The sequence below is a fragment of the Oryza sativa genome, chromosome 4 (genome assembly GCF_034140825.1).
Source record: "Oryza sativa Japonica Group chromosome 4, ASM3414082v1".
NCBI classification, from domain to species: domain Eukaryota; kingdom Viridiplantae; phylum Streptophyta; class Magnoliopsida; order Poales; family Poaceae; genus Oryza; species Oryza sativa.
The window spans coordinates 16,131,170-16,155,470 of record NC_089038.1 but is presented as its reverse complement, the minus strand read 5'-3'; the positions used below and the strand labels follow the sequence as shown (position 1 = coordinate 16,155,470).

At 42.7% G+C, this 24,301-nt stretch overlaps 1 protein-coding gene across 2 annotated transcripts in view; it reads left to right on the top strand.

Annotated features, from left to right (window-relative positions):
* Positions 1-22,231, top strand: part of LOC4335504 (aspartic proteinase 36) — a 30,141-nt gene extending 7,910 nt beyond the window's left edge. Inside the window, exons 8-12 of one of the 2 annotated variants that reach the window (XM_015779755.3) lie at positions 1,660-1,729; positions 1,812-1,883; positions 20,473-20,562; positions 20,643-20,848; positions 21,945-22,231. In XM_015779755.3, coding sequence (XP_015635241.1) covers positions 1,660-1,729; positions 1,812-1,883; positions 20,473-20,510 — 180 coding nt within the window. In that variant the 3' untranslated portion in view covers positions 20,511-20,562; positions 20,643-20,848; positions 21,945-22,231. The remainder of the gene's footprint in view (positions 1-1,659; positions 1,730-1,811; positions 1,884-20,472; positions 20,563-20,642; positions 20,849-21,944) is intronic. The other variant, XM_015779754.3, reaches the window with a different exon arrangement.
* The last annotated feature ends 2,070 nt before the right edge of the window (positions 22,232-24,301 follow it).

Sequence of the window (24,301 nt, the reverse complement as noted above, 5' to 3'; positions counted from 1 at the left end):
GACGAGGAGGGGACAGCGGCCAGAGGAAGATAGTGGTGACGTCATTCGGGTTGATGGCGGGGGTGCGTTCCGATGGTCTTCACTTGATGAGAAGGCACGGTTGAGGAAGAGGACGATGAGGGAATCGAAGACCGACATTGAAGGTAGACAAGTTAACGCAGTGGGGTGGTGCTCTGGCAAGGCTGGAGGGACTGCCGAAGGAGGAAGAAGACGGCGTTCTTCTCTGATCACTAGCAAGGATGAACTTCCAGCGATCTCCAGGCAAAATGGTGGGGTTGCTGAGCTATAGGAGGTTAATGCGTGGCCAGGGGTGGCGGCGCCGAGGTCTTCCATACGTGGCTTGGGTGGGTCTACGGGAAAGGGTGGCAGGAGCTCGCCGGTGCAGTCGAGATGGCAGGAGAGCAAGAGAGCTCGAGGTGGCTGTGAAAATGGATCGAAGGGAGGAAGACAGCGCCATTTTATAGGCTGGGAGAGGAAGGAGGGGAACGGTCGTGAGAGGAGCCACAGGCCATTAACAGCGACTATGAATTGGGAGGTTTCAAATCTGCGATATAAAGCCAAATTAATAGGGGGGAAAATATGACAGAATTGGAGAGATGAAAGTAGGGAAATGATTTTTGCAATCAATTTGGAGGAGAGACGTCTGGGGAGGCGGATCAACCTCGGTGGCAGTGCTAGTGCTAGCTAGGGAGAGGGGAACTGAATTGGCGGGTTGGAGGTGGAAGACGACGACGCAACGACTTCCTGGGCTGGCTGAGCCGTGCCCACCTAGGCCGAGCAAGGTAGACCCGGGAGAAGGAGGGGACTTTGCTCATGAGCCAACGGAGGAGGACAGGAAGCGGACTTTGGCTATAATCGGCCCAAAGAGAGGACATACTTGTTTTTAGGTTTTTTATTTTCATAAACTCTGAAATTTGTTTTGCTGCATATTTTAGGATGCTCTGAAAAAATCAAGGAAAAACTGAGGTGACATTTTAGAGCATGGAGAATTTAAGAAACATACTCTAAGCCACATTCAAACTTTTCTTGAACATGTTCTTGAACTTTTCTCAAACTATTATAGCTTTTAATTATTTCTATTATTCATTTTAGAATGTGATCTTTAATTTGGGATGAATTTATCAAGACATCACAAAAATGAAACATGAAACAATTATATGAAGCCAAAATAGTTCAAAGTCCAACCATGGATTTTATCCCATACATATTGCGGGCCACATCATGCGCTACATAGATATATGTGCTAGTCATATAATGGGTACCCATTAACAAACATTCGCTAAATTGAATATATATGTACTTCGTGTCATACTTTTTTTCTTCTTTGTACTGACAGAGTAACTTAGGCTCATCGTCATTGGCATTATAATGTAGAGAATTGTTTAATTAGTTACAAGAGAGATAAGAAATAATCTATATACATTAAATAGACGATGATATCTCCAAAAGTAACTGTACGGTTTTGAGTTTCACCTTCAGCTGTCAAATTTTAGTTCTTGTTTCGTACGTGAAGAGTCCCATTCTGAGATTCTCAATCAACTGACAGTTAGTTGTTTCAGTCATGCATGCTACTCTGTTTGGTATACATGCTTTTGTTTAATATTTTATAGTGCAAGTCTATAGATATATGTTCATCACACTTAGACTTGTTTGGAGCAGGGTAACCAGTATTGCTTTGGATTCCAAGATGCTGGAATACATGGATACAAGGATATGATCATTTTGGGAGGTTTGCATATATTGCTCTCCAAAAGAAAATTCCTTTTTCATATTTTTTTTTATGCTAGAGCCATTGCCCTGTTTTTTTTCAGACATGGTCATCTCAAATAAGGTGGTCGTCTATGACATGGAAAAGCAAGCCATTGGCTGGACAGAGCACAACTGTAAGTTTCAACTTGTTCAAATTTTATCGATAAATTGTTATATTCTGTTCTAACACCAGCGGTTGAGGAGGCATGTGGCGGTAGCGAGGGCCTCAGCCCAATAGGAAGGATGCATGGAGGCTTGTAGATGGAGGCACAGAATAAAGTCATTGGCTAGGAGTAAGGAGTATGAATTGGATGCTGAACTAGCTATGCCCCTGCATCTTGGCTGTTCTAGCCATGGCAAGGATAGTGTTACGGCTACAATTTAGGAGGTGAACGAGGTTGCGAAGGTTGTATAATTGTCAAACTAGTGGCCAAGGCCCTAGCACTCTAGGAATCCGAGGCGCCAGGCCAGTGTGAGAAGGGAAAGGAAAGAGAAAAAACTTTGTTTATCCCTTTGATTATCCTCCACAGTCCATCCCTTTTTGGGGTGGAGTTACATCCAAATAAGCCTTTTTGGGGGTGTATTTATATCCTTGGGTGCCCCTTGTCTAAATAGAACTAGGAAGACAAGTTTGGATACAATCCGACTAGTCCTTCTAGTGTCCAAGTAGGACTTTGCTTCTCTTTCCTTATTCGGAATACCTTCCGTATATGAGGCTTGATTCCGTACAAGACTTGGTATATGGTGGGCCCCGTCGAGCCTAACACTAAAATATCAGGTATGCCTTATCCTCCCCTGGTTGTTCATTTGGACTTGGCCACTCATGCCAACCTTCTTGGTTTGCAACGTTGATGGACATGCTCTAGCGCATGTGCTGCACATGCACCCCGAGACGAGCCTTGGCCTTCGTGAATAGGAAGCAATGAACCTAACCAGAATCCACCAAGGATTGTGGTGTGGCAATCGAATCTCGAGCAGCATGCTTTTCCCATCCGAAGATAGACCAAAATGGGGGGAGGGGGGGGGGGAGGGTCACCACTTGCTTCTTTACTCTGCTTTGGACTGAGTTTAGGCTTATGTAGGTGCCTGGGATTTGAAGGACGAGAGTGTACATATGGTGAAAATAGACGAACTATAGCTAAAAATACGGATTTAGTTCGGAGGGAGGTGGGAGGGGGGTTCACGACAGTGGTCGCTGCCACCGTGCTGCTGATTCCCCGGTCACAGCTTGGCTGTCCACCGCAATTGCACTGGCAGCCGACAATGTTAGTTTGGTCAACGATCATGACGCTGATGAAGTCGCTGACGTGCCCTTAGTCACGACGTGTGCAGTTGGTGGTTGTCTCCCCCAGATTGTCTAGCTTTTGATGACGGATGTCAATACTCATAACTTAGGGGATCACCAAGACCAATGATGAAGATTTGTTGCTGTTAGTCCGAAGTGAAACTGTGGCGCACCCCTTTCTGAGAAGTGTGGCCAGGATGGTTCGCCCTCCTCTTCCTCGAAGTGTATGTTCCAACATTGAGCATTGCCAATCATATGGTAAGAAGCCAGCCATAGAATGTCCTCCTCCATGACCTTGTGCCCATGGAGGAACTGCTCACATATCTTTAACAACGATAGTGGTTCCTGCTTGGCTGTCGAAGTCCAGGAACTCTGACTTGTTGACCGCAGAACACCACTACCACTGGTGCTCTGATCCATGTTTGGAACAAGAGACTCCTCTCCTGTACTGCTACCTGAGCCATGCTTGTCGATGTTTGGAAGGTGGAGAGCAACACCTGAGCCATGCTTGTCGATGTTTGGAAGGTGGAGATCGTGGCTCTCCAGTATTCGGTTAATGGTGGATAGATGCCCCCGGACTTCATCCATCTTTTGTGAAAGTGGAGCTCATGGTTGTCCTGTATGTAGATGATGGTGGACAACTAACCCAGGACTTCATCCATCTTGGCGAAGAGGGGTACCATGCCTTCAATTGTTAACATCGAGATGGTGGTGGCGAAAGAGTGCTCTGATACCAATATATTATGGATAGAATTTAGGTGGTGCATGAGGTTGCGAATGTTGTACGAGCGTCCAATAGGAGGCTTAGTCCCTAGTGCCCTAGGATGCTGAGGCACCAGCCGTGAGTGAGGACAAGGAATCATCATGCTGTGAACAACGTGCAAGGAAGGAGATAGTTTCTGCTTATTCCTTCTTTATTGTCCAATAGTACATCAAATTATAACCTAATTAATAGGAAATTACCAACTAGGGATATGACACACTAAAAGGAAACTTGATGGTGCACCCGGCGTGTTCTTGGACTGCTGCTTGCGACGGCGGTAAGTAATTATAACCCATGCCACATGGTTGAGGCCTTAACCCGTGCATTGAGGCCCCAATCACGTACACAATGGCCGCCCACTATTTGTAGGTCGGTTCAAGGGGCCAGCGAATGACCTTTTCTTAAACCAACTCTGAAAATTCACACCAGAGTTGAACCCATGAGCTAGTAGGTGCTACCATGCATAAAAGTGTAAATACTAGGCTGCATACCCATTCACAACGACGGTTGCCCATATTTTCTTGGAGGCATGCTTTAATGGGGATCTAACATGTGATCAACCGTGCACGGACGTGCTCCCCCCATCCCAACGCGCGGCTTCGCCCCCCTTCTCATATGGTTTTCAAGAAAGAATTTAATATATGTTTAGAAAAGAAAAAAAATACTAACAAAAGAAGAAAAAATCTGCTCAGACATATTCATGTGTATAAACTTTATACACATAAAATCTATGTGTATAAACATTCAATGAAGCTAAATTCGGTATGAGATATTTGAATCCATTTGTCAGACATTTAAAATTTGGTGTATAAACTTTATGTGTATAGACTTTGGGTGTATAAACTTTGATTGTATAAACTTTAGCTGTACAAACATTTCAAATAAGGAAAGCATGTGGAGCAAGAAAAGAAGGGGTGCCCAGAAAGAAAGGGCGACCTCCACACGCTGATACATGAGCATTGGCACGCCGAATTCGGGCTTCCTTGCCTTTGGTCGCCACCAAATAACAAAGAGAAAACCAATGTATGTCTAGAGTTTATTAAAAGGGATTGTTTAGATTCCTTGGGTGGCAATCCTATAGTTCTAATAAGTCCACTCTTAATTAATCAAAATAGAGTCTCTTTCATATGGATAAAAGGTCAAACAACAAATTCCAAACCTAAATATGACAAGCATTTTCAATTTCTAAAAATTTACAAAATTATATGTAGAAGTATTCAATAACTTGCAAAATCAAAAAAAAAGCAAGGATAATTCAGTATTTTGAAACATACGCACAATGACCTACAAATAAAAATATTCTTATTTCCTTTATAACAACAGACAATTTAATTTCGTTTATCTGAAACATTTTTCCTTCAATGGAAAAAGACGGAAGTTCATGATATAGTAGTTTCCGTCCTAGTTTTTATTGTGGACAATCTTGATTTGCATCTTAGCATTTAGCGTTCAAGTCAAGTAAACAGTACCAGTGCCTAGCAACACGAACATAAATAAAGAACCGAAGATACACTTCCATGACTATAAGTGGCACTTAATTTATTTAAGGAGAATAACATCATGAACTTGAAAAGATGGACATATAAGAGGATTAATAGCATGCAACAATAATAATAATGATGCACATATGGATTATAAAATAGTTAGACCGATTAAAAACATAAAATAGATATAGTGAATTGAATAGAGTAAAACTGCTGAATGATCACGCATAAAACAACTTCATGACACAATTACCTTAAAGATGGTAATAGCCCAAAGTCTTATCAGCGGTACTAGAACCCTTCAAACTTAAAGAACAAATCAAGTTCGAAACATATTACCTCTAGAATGAAAAAATTACCTCTAGAATGCTCAATATAAAATCTGAAAGCCCGAAAACCTGAATTCCGACAAACAAGCAAAACTATGTTTACTTATTATTCTGGTCATAACTTTTAAACCACTCAAATTATATATATTAATTTACAATGCACTATGTTGGCGAATGGCCTCACAAGTCCATGTAGGAGGCATCCTATCATGGAGGAGAGGGGAGGTGGAAGCAGTGGCTTGTAGTAGTGTCAGGGTACACTCACTGAGGCACATTCCTTTGGAGAATAAAACGATGCTCCACACCGCAGAGGAAACGGCATGGGGAGAGCTCAGTGAGGGCAAGCATCTCCAGGTGTTTGTCTCGTTGTTGGATCGGTACCTCAGACACGCAGCTGCTCACGTTGACACCATATCTGCACCATTGCTGGGCAAGTTTTTGCATCTGCATTGATATAAGGCTTATCGGCCGATCTCTTTGCCATATATGTGCCACAGCTGTCAAGCGTGACACACCACTGCAAGCTTATCGTCTGATATGTGCCATCAACATCGTCCTTCAGCCGAGCAGCCCTCGGCGCCACAGAGCTCATCAGCCCACTGCACAAACTCCATGGAGGGCTGCTCACGATCCGTCATCCGTGTTACCACAAGCCCTTCAATCGTGGGAGGGGACGGTGGAAGTGGGGAGGTGGTGGTGATTGGTGAAGAGTGATGACTCAAAGCTTTAAAGTAAATGAGGATGGCAGCATTCACAGTGAATGGAAGTAGTTGGAGGCGGAAGTGGCGATGGTGATTTGGGAGTAGAGGAGGACAACGACGGTCCAGACGTGTGAGGGTAGATGAGTATGCAGGGTTATGGTTAGGCTATGATAGTTTAAAAGAAAATTTCTTACCATATAAAACAGGAACCATGAGATGCTGAGCAGCGGTACAAGATTTGGAGCACAGCAAACTGGTTTGACAAACTTGGGACAACATATTTGAAGTAGTCAATCCTAGCAACTTGATCGTATCCTCCTCGCATGAATGTTTTCTCCTCGCACTCACTCGCTAATCAATGCCACAACATGGGCGGACTACTGCTATCCACACGTCTATGGGTGGAACGTTGTGTGCAGACACGTCTACCTACAGCTAGTGTTTGGCTCGTGAGTGCAGGGGCGGCTAGGGTTTATCATGATGGTTCATGTACTTGCATGTCTCATTTACCCCCTCAACCGTCGCCCTTGAATGAATAGAACTTCTAATTGGACCTCCAAGGACCATTAGGACGCTTACCTAGATCCCTATCCAATCAAGTCATTTCAATACATTAAATGTGTGACCCAATAGGTTCGTGTACACTCACTACATGTATCATAACAGACCTAGATACTTCCTTTATAGCAATCTAGTTACGTGCAGTAGCATTTGACAACCTAAAGTTAGCCAATATGCTTGTTGAGAATCATGATACCACCTATGATATACAATCAAGGAGGATTTAGAAATAGTAGCATATTAGATGAAGAGTATCACGAATAAGTCACATATTCATTGATCAATAGTAAGTCATCTATCTCAAGGAACACTTCATTATAATTCTAGACAAAGTATGTGAAACAATCATCTCAATGATTGCCTCTAGAGCATATCACTAATAAGGGACAACAATGTTGCTTGTGCTTTGGAGGAAATGGGGATGGTGATGGTGTTAGTGTGTAGGCGATTTGGGATCGGTGTCCAATGTGCGGTGAGCAGAGTAATTGTGTGAGGGAGATAGATGAGGGTGACGAAAATGTGATGCTTTTGACAATGGCCAGTGGGGCATGGGTAAGGAAATGGTACATGTATGATAGTACTTAGTGCCATAAGGTTTGTAGTGTAAAATTTGAACATTTTTAGTTAATAAAGGGACTAAAATGGTCAAATAGTTAAGGGTTGAAATGCAAAATTTTATAGAGGAAGTGACTTTGTGCTATAGTCTCATCTATGGTTTTACAAGTCATGTTCTCTCATACATAAACCATCTTTACAAGCGGTCAAAACATAAATTTGTAAACGACTATGAGGCCCACATGCCCCGAGGTGTCTGTGAAAATCGGTATTTTCCCAAACAGGTAGCTGAACCGTGTACGAAAACAGATTTTTTGCATAATGCCATCCATCTGCAAAAAAAAAAAGTCCAGAAAATCAAAAACCCAGAAACCCGTGCTCCCATTCCCACTGTCGTTGTCGCCAGCGCAGTCCAATGTCATTGTCGTTGCACCGGAAGTTATTGCCGCCTCTCCTCAGCACTCCTTCACCACCCTGTATAGATCCACCCGTCGCAGGGCCGGGCGGTCGATCCTGCACCTCCACCGCCACCCCTTGCCTTTCCTTCACCAGCGTCGCTCCCGAGATTGGGACCAGTGGATCCGCTCCCCTTGAGGCTTTCACTATCATCGTAGTTACCGTAGCCGCACAGTTGTTGTCACCGCCCATCGTGTTGTCGGCAGAGGCGGATCCCATAGCGGGGCTGCCTGGTGGTGATGGATCCACCTCTCCCGCGGCCAAGGGTGGTGCCGCCTAATCCGCTGCCTTGAGGCCGCTGCCTCCGTCACTATCGCCCTAGTCATTGTCGCCCCTTCCTGCCGCTCCTGAGGACAGTGCCACCACCGGTTGGCGCTTGCTTGCACGCTCCCATCATCGGTAGAGCTGAGAGGAGCCAAATGAGGTAGGGAGAGGAAAGGGGAGGGGAGGAGTACAGAGAGGAGATTCGGGAGGAGAGGTGATGGACGGGGGAGTAAATCATAAAGGAAGTATGAACCGGCTGGGTGTGAAAACTTGCAGGCAGGCCTCTTAATTGGACCATCAGCGAAAATATACCTATTTTTTAAGGTGTGTCTCTTAATAGGTATGTTTGTGAAAATGGATTTTGTCACGCCCATAGATTCGACAACCCAAATCACCGGCTATATGTGCATTTAACCTCTGTCCATGCATCAACCAGAGTACACAGGTGACAATTTGATGCAGTTCCACGTCTTACAAAAATACAAAATAAACTCAAAAAAGCAGCGGAAAAACGAAAGACCAACTAAACTTAATCTTCTCAGCGAAGCGAAGCTTCCTCCATACTCCACAGGCAAAATCTTGACGTCTGGCACACGTCTGGCACACGCCTAATCTTCATATTTTGCTTTTAATGCAAAATATCTCTGCTTCTGGGGGATTGGGAAAAATAAAGCAAGACTAAGTACAACCACCATGCTCGACAAGTCATACCATGGAGAAGGTATGATGCAAGGTTAATCACAGGATTGGCTCATAGGATATTTTGCATTAAAAGCAGCATTTATAAATCATAAGTTGAAAATAGTAAAACAATAGATAATTAAGAAGTATTAACATCATCACTGTCCAATGCTAAACCACGTTGCGATAGGCCCAACCCAAAACCACCTGAACTACACCAGTTCAAGAAGTCAAATTATTAAGGTGAGATTAATCACGGTGAGCTAGATGACCGCCCAATAACCGCGGGCACGGCTATTAGAATTGTTTTACTCTGATCAGAGGTGTACAACTTTACCCACAAGACACAATTCCGCACATGAAACCATGCCCCCAAGTACCGCCACGATACTGCAAAGGGATAAATCGTGACAAAATCCTCCATATAACCACCACTAACCAGTACACCCACCTCCGGTTTCACCCCTATCCCCATAAGGCGATGGGCAGTCCCCGCTCATGCCTTGGTAAATCCGGAAGCAGCGTAGACCCCCCCCAGCCCATCCATACTCCATCACGCCTACCCTCGCCAATGGTGTGCTAGCTAGAAAATATAAAACTTAAGATTTAGCCTGGAGCCCATCTGGCTTGTGGTTAGTACAAGCATATCTTCCAGGGATTCCCTTGAACCGGTCCTTAATTGTCATGGGCACGACCACCAAATGAATCATGCATGTACCCACGACCCACCAATAAAGCATATATAATTAATTAACCATATGCCAAAATGGCACAATATCAGCATAAAAATTAAGGACTGTATTACAGTGAATCTTATTGTGAGCTAGTTGATCCAAGCATGGCTAAGCATCCCTAGACCAATCATCTAGTCAAATTATTATCCTAGGCTATCAATGAATCAGGGTAAACATAGGCTGAGTACTGGTAAATTCCATCCCACATGGCATAATAAAATAATGCAAATTTAAGAGAAAAGCAGGGGTTTTGTAAATAGGCTCAATATGATCAATGATATTCATATGACTTGCCTTGCTCTTGAGCTGACGGGACCTCAGTGACCACTTCAAAATAAACTGGAGCGTCGGAACTGCTGGAGTCTAAACGACAAACAAGGCACACAGTAAGTACAAGCTAAAAAGCTACTGAAACAGCAAAAGAAACCAATTTTATTGAATTCTTGATATTTTAGCGAATTTACTACAATTTGAATGTGTTAAAACGGAGCTCAGATTATTTAATTATCAATTTTACAAGATGCTCTGTGTTATTACTAATAACAGAAAAAACTTAATCATTTGACAGAGATTAATGTCCAAAACAAAATAAGATCAAAGGATAGATTGACTGGCTAGCGAGCCTCACGAGATACCGACTCAACGAGTTGATTCTACGTGACAGGGGATCATCGAAATGATCAACCGAAACTGACGGCTCTGAACGGCTCTAAACTAAAGGACAACTCAACACGGACGAATGAACGAACCACGGGAGCACCTTGTTCGAACGAACGAGCGAACGACTCAACAACGGCTGCGGCTAAACCGGCGGGCTAGACAGGATTCACGGTAAAGCCTTGGTACGGCAAACAATAAGCCGGTAGGAACCTAGGGTTGCACCTACGGCTAGACAACTCAACTACTGAGGAACGGGACAAAACAACGGCTAGGTTCTAGCAAAGCGCAATCATGACACAACGGCGGCAAGCGGCTCGGCACGACAAGGCGGCGGCTCATCATGACGGCGGCGCTGCTCGGCACGGCAGCGACGCGGCTCGGCAAGGCGTCTAGGTGGGGCAACATGGCTGTGGCGGCGCGGCATGGCGGCTCGGCACGGTGGTAGCTCAGCTAGACGGAGCGGCACAGCGGCGGCTAGGGTTTAGCGGCACGATTCAAACCAACAAAAACAAGGGGAAAAACTAACCCTAAAACAGGGGGAAAACCTTACCGGAGAGCAAAACCAGCGAGGGAGCACGACGACGATGGCGGCGGTCCGGCGGCAAGCACGAGATTGATGATGGAGGCGGTGCTAGAGAGGACACAACGGGTTATGTTAGACAGGGATATAATTGACATTGGGTTCAAACAATTCAATTAAGAGGGAAAATGGATCACCGGTGACGCGAGGGCGACGGCGGCGGCTAGGCTATTGAGTTGCAAAAGGGAAAAAAAAGGGGAGGGATCACTTATATAGGGGAGGACTAAATTAGGAAATGTGGAGTCCTAGGGGGAGTAGGATTGAGAGGAGGGGAGGGAATCGGAGTCGGCAAAGGGGGAGGGCGGCGCGCGCACGGGAGGAGGGGGAGGCGTACGGTTGAGGGGGAAAGTGGGAAGGAAAAAGGAAACAAGGGGAGACTGGGACTTTCCCGAAAAGGAAAAGCAATGCAGTGCCATTTTAGGAAAAGAACGGAAACGGATATTGTTCGTCATGCAAAACGAAACCGCAGACCGAGAGGGGTGTGAATTGGGCACAATTCACGAGCAAAAGCAAAGGAAGAAATTATTAGCTTGACACTTTTACTTAGCAACACTGCCTCCATTGTTCTAATATTTACTCTTTAGGTCCTGTTAGTGATTTTCAGAGCAAAGAGAATTTGAAAAAAAAATTTCCCTGACAATTCCGATTACTAAATGCATTGTTAATTGGGTTTTTCTCCTGATTAACCAAAGCAAATTCTTGAAGCCATTTATTAGTGATTTGGAACCTAAGGGAAGGTAAAACTCAGGGTGTGACAAACCTACCCCCTTAAACAGAATATCATCCTCGAGATTCGGAAGAACTGGCGAAGAGATGGGGATGGATGGCTTTCAACTCATCTTCTCTCTCCCAAGTTGCTTCATCTTCCGAATGATGGCTCCACTGAACTCTACAAAACTTGATCACTTTATTCCTGGTGTTCACTTTCCACTTGATTCAAACTTACTCCTTTCTTCTGAGTTAATGGAGACTGCATCACTACCACTTCTCCTTTTCCATTAACTAACGTAACTGTGCGGCTTGCACAATCAATGACTCCGTTGTGTTTTGTCAACCAATCCATTCCCAGTATGACATCTAGGTCTTTGCACTCCACAAGGATAAGATTGGCTAGAAAAGGTGACACTTGGATTTCTATCATCGTAGAGGGACAAAAACTAACTAATGTTGAGCTATTTCCCGGTGTATTAACTTTCATGGGAGAACTAAGTTCCACTTTTCTTAACCCGTGTACCCCAACAAATCTCTTGGATATAAATGAATACGTAGCACCAGAAAAAAAAAAACTATAGCAGGAATTGAGTTCGCAGGGAACGTACCCAAAACCACTTCCAGCGCTGCTTGAGCTTCTTCCGTAGACACGTGATTAACACGAGCTTGAACAATCTTGGGTCCATTGCGCTTTCGTTTAGGACACTTACCTGCAAAATGTCCGGGATCTCCGCAGTTGAAACATGTGAGGGGCTTTCCTCCTAACTCCTTCGGCTGTTGGGGCTGCGAAGCTTGAGACTGTTTCATTGGCGGGCGCGGAACGGGATTACGGTTGTTCTGATTTCCACTATTGCCTTGGCTGAAATTTCCTGGCTGATACGGCCTGTGCTGTCGAACAATCATAGTAGTTGGACCATTGTGTTGACAATCATAGTAGTTGGACCATTGTGCTGTCAAGGACCGTAGCGGAGCTTCTATTGTCCATCTTGCTGACTCCTGAACTGTATAGCTTTCCTCTTGCGATCCATTTTGTTACGCTAGTCTTCCTGACGAATGGCTTTGTCCACAATTCTCTGAAAATCAGCATAATCTCTAGAAATCAACTCGTTAGTCAACTCATCATACAAACCTGCCAAGAACTTTTCCCATCTCTCAGCATCGGTTCGCACATCCTCAGGGGCATAACGTGCTAGACGATTAAACTCATGCAGATACTCAGTAACAGTCATGTTTCCTTGATGTAGAGACCTAAACTCTCGCTTCTTCTATGCAACAATTCCATCGGGAACCTGGGCTTTCCTGAAAACACGACAAAACTCATCCAAGTAACTTCTATTCCGGCTGAATAGGTAATCATTTAATTATCCCACCAAGCTAAAGCTAGACCTTGCAACTGATGTGTGGCAAACGCAACCTTCTCCTGATCAGTGCACTTAAGTAGATTAAGTTTCTTCTCAATGGCGTACAACCAATCGTAAGCCTCCATTGGGTTACTTGTGCTCGAGAAAGTCAGCGGACGGACACATCAAAACTTTGGCAACTTGGACTGAGGGGGACCATTGTGCTGCTGGTTCTGCTACTGTTGCTGCATCATATGTTGCATCATCTGATGATACTGTTGTTGCATCTGATTTATCATGGTTGTCATTATCTGAGTCTGTCTTGCTATTGTCTAGGCAAGCGGAGGATTCTCTGATATATCTCCTGAACCATTTCCTAACAGCTGTTCCTCATTGACATTGTTTCCAGAACGGGTAGTCCTTGTGTTCACCATCTGAAGCAGAAGACGAGAAGAGAAATAGGGAAGGAGAAAAACAGTTACTAGGGAACCTCATTACTTTTTTATTTATTGTTCAACTGTAATTGTTCTGCTCTGGTTTAAAACACACTAAAAAATCCTTAAGTAGAACGTCATACCATAGGCACATGGTATCGACTGTCAACTAAACCCCACAAGCAAACACACCTAAACACAAAAATCTACCAAGCAATGAGTAAACAAAACGGTAAACTAGGGTAGCAAGCCTAATGCTTGGAACAGCTCCTATGATCGGCAGAGACGACATCGTCTTCTTCATCACCACTCGAACTGCTGCTACTAGAGATTGACACGATCCACTTCACTGCATCACTAACTGTTGCGGCTTTGGCGGCGGAGAGCATCGGCAACTGCGAAGACGCGCGAACTGGGACGGGAACGGGATCGACGGCTAGGACATCGACTGGGGCGGGACGCCAACTGCATGCGAATGGGAGCTGTAGACCTCTTCCTCGACATTGTCCGGATTTTGGCTCTTCTTGGTGCTGGACGACCTTGGAGCATTGCGCTCTCGACCTTGAGACGATCAACCTCATCTTGCAAACGAGCTATTTGAATAAGCTTCTTGTCGTTCAACGTCTCTGAGGCTCGGTGAAGATCCTGGTGCATCTTGTCAAGCGCTCTCATCACAGTCCTCATGCGACCAAAAGTAGTATCATTCTCACTTGAAGCTGAACTGAAACTACTAGCAATGCCTCCTGCTGAACAGCTTGGATGATAACGGTAAGCAATTCCATCGAAGATGAAAACAAACTTCTCTCAAATCCTGGTCATCACCAAATATACGGCTTCCTGGCAAGCATGCTCTATTGTTCCTCTAGAAGTCTCAACCACCATATTAACCAGAGGGGTGCCCAAACTACCATGAACTTCCAAGCGAACTCTATGCAGCAACTCTCCACTGAGGGGCTCAATAACTGTGTACTCTGAAGCTTCAATGTAGCCGGCAACCAATGTCATATTTGCGAGCTCAGCACGGTGAATAGGGGGGAAATCAGCCATCTAAAGAGAAGATAGAAGGAACAAAGCTGACTCCAATCAGAAATGAGATGCTGGCATTAAAACTAGAAGCAAAAAGGAAGAAAAAGCACTAAACTGAAATCAAAAGACTAAAGCAATATATAAATATATTTTTTAAAATACTATTTTCAGCCAAATTTTTTTAAATACCAAAACTCTTTTTTTAAAAAAATACCAAAACCTCTCTTTTTTTTCCGCTGAAAAATCCCCCTTTTTTTAACCGAAACATTTTTTTTGCCGAAATGTTTTTTTTAAAAAATAGCCGAAAACACATTTTCTTTGAAAATCAAAAAGGCACAAAGAAAAAATATATATTTTTTGACGAAACTCAGAAACTCAAAAGAAAACAGACTCATATATTTAGACTCACTGGACCACTTCAAAATGTGGGAATAAGAGATTTCCAGGGGAAGAAGAGAATTTCAGAGGGCTCTATGTGTTTTCCGTTTGGTTTGTCCTACGGTCAAGATCAGCTCTGATATCAACTTGTCGCGCCCAGATATTCGACAACCCGAATCATCGCTATCTATTGTGAGCTGGTTGACCGCACAATAACCACGGGCACGGCAATTTGAATAGTTTTACTCTGATCAGAGGTCTACAACTTTACCCACAAGACACGATTCCGCACATGAAACCATGCCCTGAAGTACCGCCACAATACTACAAAGGGGGAAATCATGACAAAATGATGTGGACTAGGGTTGCCGATCTTCCGAAATGTTTTGATAAACAACGATTTCGGGAGAGAACCAACACAAATCGATCTAGCTTCTTGAACGAACACGCTCTTGAGCCCCGCAATCGCAGCACCACGTCTCCTCTAGTTATCACCCGTGTCGAAATGCGGATGACCTCGCCGATGTTGGTATTTCTTAACGATATTACTAGAAATATAATTCCCAGCAATGGCGCAGAAATACTCCTGATATATTATGGTTACAGGGTTCATCCGCAAGTGCACGGATATACCATTGTAGCTTTTCACCCGAGAGTATTCCAAGGGTATTGTATTTGTTTAATTCCATGGGAAGATCATAGTAGAGAGAACCATACTAATAATTTATATGTTACTTGTAATAATCATAGTCTAAATAGGGGTTAAGATAAATCAAAGGGTAGAGTGACACATAAGCATGGAGCTACTCATTCTCATACTAAAATATCTAAGCTAAGTGGAAAGAAAATAGAAAAGAATCTATTCCTATACTTCCAGTATACATAGTATGCATACATTCTAGTTATACGATTAACTAGCTAATACCCTCTTTCTGATGCCCTCCTGGTACTTCAAAACGCCACCCCTGACTGTCGATTTTCCTTACGACAGCCTGTCATGACCATATAACCGGGGTAAATACGGAGGAGTACCCTCCCTAGGAAATTAACATAGGACTATATACACGCGTGGAGGAATACCCGTACTGAGCTGTCACCATCAGCGGCCCACCTCTCATCCGCAGCATATAACCCCAAATAGTGATATCCCATAATCTAGACACCACGCCAAAACTACCACATACTACTCTAATATCATCGTCATGACATAGAGTAATTGCATAGGCAAACGTTATACCCGTTAACTATGCAGTATAATCAATATAAGATGAACATAATGTAAAGTTGGCATTCATATACTCGGAAAGTATTCCAATACCAGAAATGTATAAAGAAGAGTATTCTATATAAAGTACAAAGCTTACAAAAGACGAAAGGAGAGCTACTAGAGCCATACCCGAACTCTTCCGGACTCCGATTTTTATTTTATTCCTACTTCACTAGCTTAAGAACACTAAACTAAACTTGAGAGAATATGAGAGAGTGTGTTGAAATGTAGAGAGTGAGCTCCTTAAATAGACAGGTAATGACGGCTATGACGGTTGGAAAGGTCAGTAATACCCTCCAACCGTCATTGGGGATCAATCCCAGCCGTCAATCAAAGACCTTGCATCCAGCGGCTGCATGGCTGGTTTGGCCGAACTAGGGGACGGCAAAATCCAGCCCAATTTCGGCTGGCGGCCTCCTCTTCTGTTGCTCACTTTAGACTTGTGAATTTTGGCCCAATTCATCGTGTCAATTCTGAGTTCTTGGCCAATTCATACATAAGTCTGATTCTCGACATCATCCGATTGATTTGTCGTCTAATTTGATGTCGATTCTCCTCCACTTTATGATTATTCTCTGCAAAAGGTAAGTGATCCAAACACTAGTGGAATATTATTATTCTAACACAAATATGCATTGCAAGCATAACTAGTTCTCCTCTATTTTGGTAATATTGACGGTCGAAACTGATCGCTAACGACCGTCACAGCCGAGAATGCTAATCCCTGGTTGCCAATCGAAGAACACAAATAAGAAACAAGATAGAATACAACCAAAATTGCAAATGAATGATTAAGCTCACAAGTTGGGGTCTTACAAACCGATCTAGTGGCGAAACTGTTCTCGACAGAATAATCTAAGCAAAACCCAAACCATAAAGATGACGGCCGGTACTGATATATAGAGTTTGGGTCGTGCAACAAACCCTTGGCGCAACCCTAATGGGCTCCAACACGATACATTGCCCAAAGGCCCAAATACGGTGATGCAGCATCGGAACAGATTCTGGATGCCAACTTGTTCGATCGATTCCTATTGACTCGGAAAGAATTTGGACATGGGACCAAATCCATTGGAAAGGTTATCTTCTTACCTTTTCCATACATGTAAAGAACGCCCCAATCCAAGCGCGTATGCGACCTGGTCGCCCGTTTTAGTGCAGACTGGTCCTGGACTCCGAGTTGCACTAGAGGTTGACTTGGTTTGGGCCTCCACCTTGATGATCCTCGATGATTCTAAGTCCTTCTCTAAGTGTCTCCTTGTCCCCTCCATTGTTCCTAATCACAATATAATGATTAGATAGCAATCTATTCTCAAATTTGTACCAAGAAGAACATAGGTACGAGCTCATCTCTAAATTCAATCGTCGCGCGCGAGCTCTTGTTATCGGTCCTTGAATGACCATTGAAGGATTGTTGAAGGAGTGATGTCCGCATCATCTTCCCCCTCCTGAATTGGAGTCATCCTCCACTCAAGCTCATGTTCTTCTCCCCAAGTATGGCTTCAAATCTGAAATGTTAAACGTGGGACTAACCCTAAACTCGGGAGGCAACTCACGTTTATATGCATTATCATTAATCTTCTCAACAATTTTGAAAGGACCATCCACGCGAGGCATCAACTTAGACTTTCTCAATTCTGGAAATCTATCCTTTCTCAAGTGCAACCAAACTAAATCACCTGGTTCAAGCTTCATTTCTTGCCTACCTTTACTATTATCAATTCTATACTTTTCAGTCATCTTTTCAATATTGTGCTTAGTTGTCTCATGCATTTTCAAAATAAATGCAACACGTGCCTTAGCATCATTGTGAACCTTCTCACTAGTAGGTAAAGGCAAGATATCAATAGGAGCACGAGGGTTGAAACCATATACTACCTGAAAAGGACTTACCTTGGTAGTAGAATGTCTTGCCCGATTGTATGAAAACTCCACATGAGGCAAACATTCTTCTCACATCTTCAAATGTTTCTTCAAAATAGCCCTTAACAGGGTACCCAAAGTATGGTTGACTACCTACGTTTGTCCATCTGTTTGTAGGTGACTTATTGTAGAAAACAATAGCTTTGTACCCAACTTGTTCCATAGTGTGTGTGTGCCAAAAATGACTTAAGAATTTTGCATCGCGATCTGAAACAATAATAGAAGTCATACAATGCAAGCGAACAATCTCATGAAAAAACAGATCAGCAATATGAATAGCATCATCACTTTTATGACATGGTATGAAATGTGCCATCTTAGAAAAACGATCCACCACAACAAAAATGCTATCCCTACCCCTCTTAGTCCTAGGCAATCCCAAAACAAAGTTCATAGAAATATCTGCCCAAGGAATAGAATGTATAGGAAGAGGTATATACAAACCATGTGGATTAAATCGAGACTTAGCTTTCTGACAAGTGGTGCAACGTGCCACGAACCTCTCAACATCTCTCCTCATCTTTGGCCAAAAGAAATACAAGGCCAAAACATCTTCCGTCTTCTTAGCTCCAAAATGTCCCGTCAACCCTCCTCCATGCGCTTCCTATACCAAGAAAAGGCGAACGGAACCAACTGGAATGCATAGACGGTTAGCTCTATATACAAATCCACCATTGATCATAAATTTGTTCCAAGTACATCCCTCTTTGCAATTTCAGCAGGGGTCAAAGGTAGCAAAGTAATTTTCTTTCCATTATGCACAAAAGTGTATTTATTACTCCTACCATGGTGTGTAGCATCATTATCATGTTCCCAAGGATGACCCAACAAAAGTCAACAAGCTTGCATAGGAACCACATCACAATCAATAGAATCTGCATATGTCTCAATGGAAAACGAAACCCTACAAACCTGTGTTACCTTTGCTCTTCCGGAATCGTTTAACTACTAAATATGGTAAGGATGTGGATGTGTGCGTGTGGTCAAACCAAGCTTCTCGACCAAATCATCACTCACCAAATTGTTGCAGCTATCTCCATCAATGATCACACGTGCACGACGTTTGTTGATGACGAAGAAAATCTGAAACAAATTATGGCGTTGCAACCTCTCAGGTTGCTGTACCTGCGTGCTGAGCACCTGCTATACAATGATGGTCGTGTAGGCCGTTGTGTCATCATGACCAAAGACATCACTACCCTCATCCTCAACTTCTTCTTCCTCCTCTTCCCCATCATCTTCAAGGTCGGAGGTGGTGACGTAGCCATCTTCTATAGCAACCTATGCCCGTTGACTAGGGCAATCTTTCTGCACATGCTCAAACCCCTAGCAACGGTGGCACTGAATGCGTCCCATCGAGGCGATGGATGAGGCAGTCTTGGCAAGTACCTGCAAAGAACTTTTACCTGACTCTGCTGGTCGTGGGGGAGGTGGTTTTGGCGCTGTAGAAACTCCGGACGCAGCTAGTCGCTTGCTCACTGGTGGGGCAGGCACCCGGAAAGAGATGGTTTTGGAGGATTGTTCTGTGTATCCGAAGGAGTGATGTTCACATCACAAAACCCTCCATATAACTACCCCTAACCAGCACACCCACCTCTGGCTAGGCTATTGAGTTGGAAAAGGAAAAAAAAACAAGGGAGGGATCACTTATATAGGGGAGGACTAGATTAGAAGAGGTGGAGTCCTAGGGGGAGTAGGATTGGGAGGAGGGGAGGGAATCGGACTCGGCAAATGGGGAGGGTAGCGCGTGCACGGGAGGAGGGGGAGGTGCACGGCTGAGGGGGGGAGGGGGAGGGGAAAAGGAAACAAGGGGAGACTAGGACTTTCCTGAAAAGGAAATTCAATGCGGTGCCATTTTAGGAAAAGAACAGAAACGGTCCCACGAACTAAAACGGATACGGTTCGTCATGCAAAACGAAACCGCGGACTGATAGGGGAGTGAATTGAGCACAATTCACGACCAAAGGCAAGGGAAGACATTATTAGCTTGACACTTTTACTTAGCAACACTGCCTCCGTTGTTCCGATATTTACTCTTTAAGTCCTGTTAGAAAAGCTACTAAGATTCCTACCTATTAGAAAAGCTACTAAGATTCCTAATAAGAGCATCTCCAAGAGTCCTATAAACATGTTCCTAAAGTTAAATTTCGTAAAACCCCATCTATTATATATGGTCCAAGTTACACAAAACCATAAGAATCTTAATACATGACATATAACTTCAAAAATTATAGTTCTAAAATTTTAGAAAACCGCACCGTTAACCATTTTTATATACTCCTATATTCATATTTAAAAAAGCTTTACATACATGCATATAAAATTTATAATGGATAAAACACTCATAAAGTTAATTAAGATGTGATTGTAGAACTCAAAAGTGTGGTTGATCAAAGTCAAAATGATCAATACCATGGTTTTCTGAAACTTTATGGCCAGAGTATCTAAAGTTACGTGTTACATGACAAAAATCGTGTGATTTTGTACAACTTAGATCATAATAATATTCATGGTTAAGTGAGATTTACTCTATAACATAAGTCAAAGACAAAGCTCTCTAACAAGTACCAAAACCCTCTCCCAATTTTTAGGCACGACCAACAGCGCTCCAATAATCATATTCAGATGAGAAATCTCTTGGGCATATTGGTGCGAACTGGAGCTCAGTGGTGATGACACAGGTATAGCAGTTGGCCTGGTTAGTAATTTGAAGAAATAGCAGGGCAAAATCAGAATTTGTCTCTGATAAAAAAAATTGCAGGTGCACTTCCACCTAGTTCTAATTTCTTGTTGGGTTGGAAGAAGAAAATAGTGCAGAAATACAACATTTAATTAATAATATGAAGAAAAACCGGAAGTTCTGAATGGAACTTGTCGAAACTTCTGACTTTTGGGATCATCAAGAGCTCAATGTGAAATTCCAATTTGAACATCGGAAGTTCCTAACTAGTCCAATTCTAATGCAAGGTAAAATCAGTGCCCATTTTTCTTCGATTTGATTTTATCTCTAGCTGCCAAGCCCAACTAGAGACCCTCAAACGCAACCATTCACATCTTATATTTTGTTTTAATTTCCTAGGTTTTGGGAAACTTAAGATTTTATAGTTTTCCTATAGATTGTTCCTTATCTCCTAAGAAATTGATTTAATCTGCCGTGATTTGCTCATAATTAAATCACTTGTTCTTCACACAAAACATGACATGCCCTTTCACAAAATGTGATTATCTCATCAGCATTAGCACATGTAACTAGCTGCTGCCATCGCAATCACCAATGCCACCACCAAAGCTGTAGTCACTGGAACCGCTGCCGCCGCTGTCCGTCAACTACTCTCCGCTGTTCGCACTCCAATCCTAGGAGATAAGGATTAGTGGCCATACAAAAGAGTGAAGGCATGCACGGCTGGAAAGTTGAGCGGGAGGGGGATAATACATTTACCGTCATTTACATAGGCTCGTATTTCTTTCCTAATATTTACTAGTGTGTCACTTATCTATATTTTAGCTTATATAATATAAGACATGATCAAACTCGGCACGGTCTCCATAATTAATTTTTACTCCCTCCATTCTATAATATAAGGCACAACCACTTTTCTTAGATATTCTATAATATAAGGTATACATGCAAGCATGCAATTAATTATGACATCTTCTCCATTAAATTATTACTTTTTTAAATCATCCACTCTCATGTTATCTAATCCTATTGGATGCATGCATTAGTATTTATTAGGATGATCCAAACTACAAGATGATAATAATTATTTCTTGGTCTTTAAATTAAGGGTGATTGTGCCTTATATTTTGGAATGGAGGGAGTAGCTTATAATTTCTCATATTGTATAAGGTTTATACCAATAAAAATATAACCTAAATTCAAATGTCAATTGAATGATATTATTTTCAACAAATAAAATTTAATTCATGTTATATTGATTGTTAGTTAAATGTTTTAAAAATTGAATCTTAAATTGCACGCACATGTTATATTATGGGTTGGAGGAAATAGTATCTAAACTAATTTAATTTATGTGCAATTGGCTTGTTTCTTCGTTTCTAGGTTCCTCTAGCGTTAAAATTAAGGACGAAAAGACGGGGGCAATATACACTGTTCAAGGGGGTTACCATTCTTCGGGATGGAGAATTCAATGGCAGATGCCCCTGGTTCTGTTGTTGGTTACAAAGGTGTCAAACTATCTACTTTTCTAACACAACGTTAACTCTATTTTCACCCAATTATTATGATTCCAATTCCTTTCCTGATAAGTTCTGTATTTGATTTTCATAAAAGATATAATTCCACTATATCTGTCTTGATATGAAACAATAATGAATTTTCATATGGAATTCTCCTGCTCTAGTTTTCCTACGGGATTGAACATTACTGTGTTTTGTCGATTGGCTGGAGTCCATTCGATGTATCTCGCCAGGTGTGCATGCACCAGAGCTTCATTTCATTTATCCAATGGTTAAATGTACACATGCTATACGCTGATAAATACTTTGTAATTATGAACAGCAGCTTTGTATAGGGGGCTAGCACAAAATCTGTGGTAGTGGAGTCGTGATACATGACTCCTTTTGTGCATCAGATCGTAGTGCCAACAAGTATTGGATCCAACAATTATGCTTACTACAAACATTTAATGCTTCACGGATTTATACATGCACCAACAATAAGATTTCTTAGAGCATCTCGAGTAGTAGCCCCTACAATAGAGCCTCTAAAAGTCAAATGGGGGCTGCCCCCAATTCTTTAGGACACTAAATATGTCATCAACTCTAGCAGTAGCCCTCATATCTTAGCTCCTATTTCTTTTTCTCTTTTATTTTATTATATAATTTATGTTTAAATACAGTTTAACACCATAATAATTCAAACATAAATAATTCTAGCACATGGAATTCAACCGTATTCGAATTTGCAATTTCAAACACCATGGTTCAAATTTGAGTTCAAAATTTTCTAACATGAAAATTGAAAGTGCATCTAGGCCCCTAATGATTTTCATGATTGATTACAATGCGATTAGAGAGGACTAACATTTTCATTCAAGCAAATGTGAAGGTTGTTATGTCCTCAATGTGTTGCAATACAATCCATATCCCGTGAATGCGACATCGCGATGTAACGCGGCAATGATCAAATGGTATATTGTATCTTTTTCCTCGCATTGTGTCGTAGAAAAGCCATACTATTATGGGGGATGATGCATAGACATGTAAGGAGTGATGCGTGTGCTCAAAATCATTTTTCCTTTCAAGCATTTCTCTTTTGGAGCGTTCTGGAAATTTTCGGAAGTTCCGAAAATACACAGAAGCGTTCTGGAAATTTTTGGAAGTTCCGAAAATGTTTTTCGGAAGTTCCGAAAAATGCGTTGACTTCGATTATTTCTCAGATCTGGAATTTTCGGAAGTTCCGAAAATTGTTTCGGAAGTTCCGAAAATTGCATTTATTGCACTCCAACGGGCAGATTTGTGCTGTGGGTATAAATACCCACCTCGCCTCACTTGTGAGGGCTGCTGGTTCCATTCCAATTATTTGTGCCCTTGGCTTGCTCTCTCTCTCTCTAGTTCATTTGAGCCTTGCTTCCTCGATTCATCTCTCCACCTGTGTTTGATTCGGATTTGGTGTGTGTGTGAGAGTGTGGATTCGAGTTTGTGTGGATGCTCCTTGTGGTCTTTGTGAAGATTTGTGAGCACTTGCATCATCTCCGGGAGTTCTTTGCATCATCTTTTACTCTTGGAGGTTGAGGACTCCTAGACGGCTAAGTGTCACTCCCGAGCCACCGATCTACTTGTGGTTGGCCGGGAGAAGTTTGTGAAGGCCGGATCTCGCCTCCGCAAGGGAAGAGATACCTCTTAGTGAAAGGAGTGCTTAGTGCAACCTCTTGACGAAAGGGTTAGCTAAGACCCGGCTCTTAGTGAGCTCCTCAACGGAGAGTAGAATCCCCTCAAGGATTTGAACTCCGGGAACAAGTTTGCAAGCTTCACCTTGGTGATATCTCTTTATCCCTCTCCTCTAACTTTGCTTGCTTGTGCCGCTATTGGTCTAGTTGCTGTATGTGCCTTTGTTTACATGTGGTAGACTTCTAGATCTAGATACTTCTTTTTGTGTGCGCTGCTCTGTGCATTAACGGAAGTTCCGAAAATCCTTTCGGAAGTTTCAAAAATTCCCAGCCTAGTTCCGAAAATTACTGCTTTCGCTTTACTTAAGTTTTTAAATTAGCCTATTCACCCCCCTCTAGGCCTAATTGACCTTTTCAAAAATAATATAAGGCAAAGCCTAGACAAGAGTGGCGTGTTAAGAGCACAGTTACGACAGCCGATGAAGCTGAAGCCGATAAGGCCAAGAGGCTGCTTAAAGGAAAAGCCGTTACATCTACATCGGTAAATATGATTTTTATGCTACCTGCA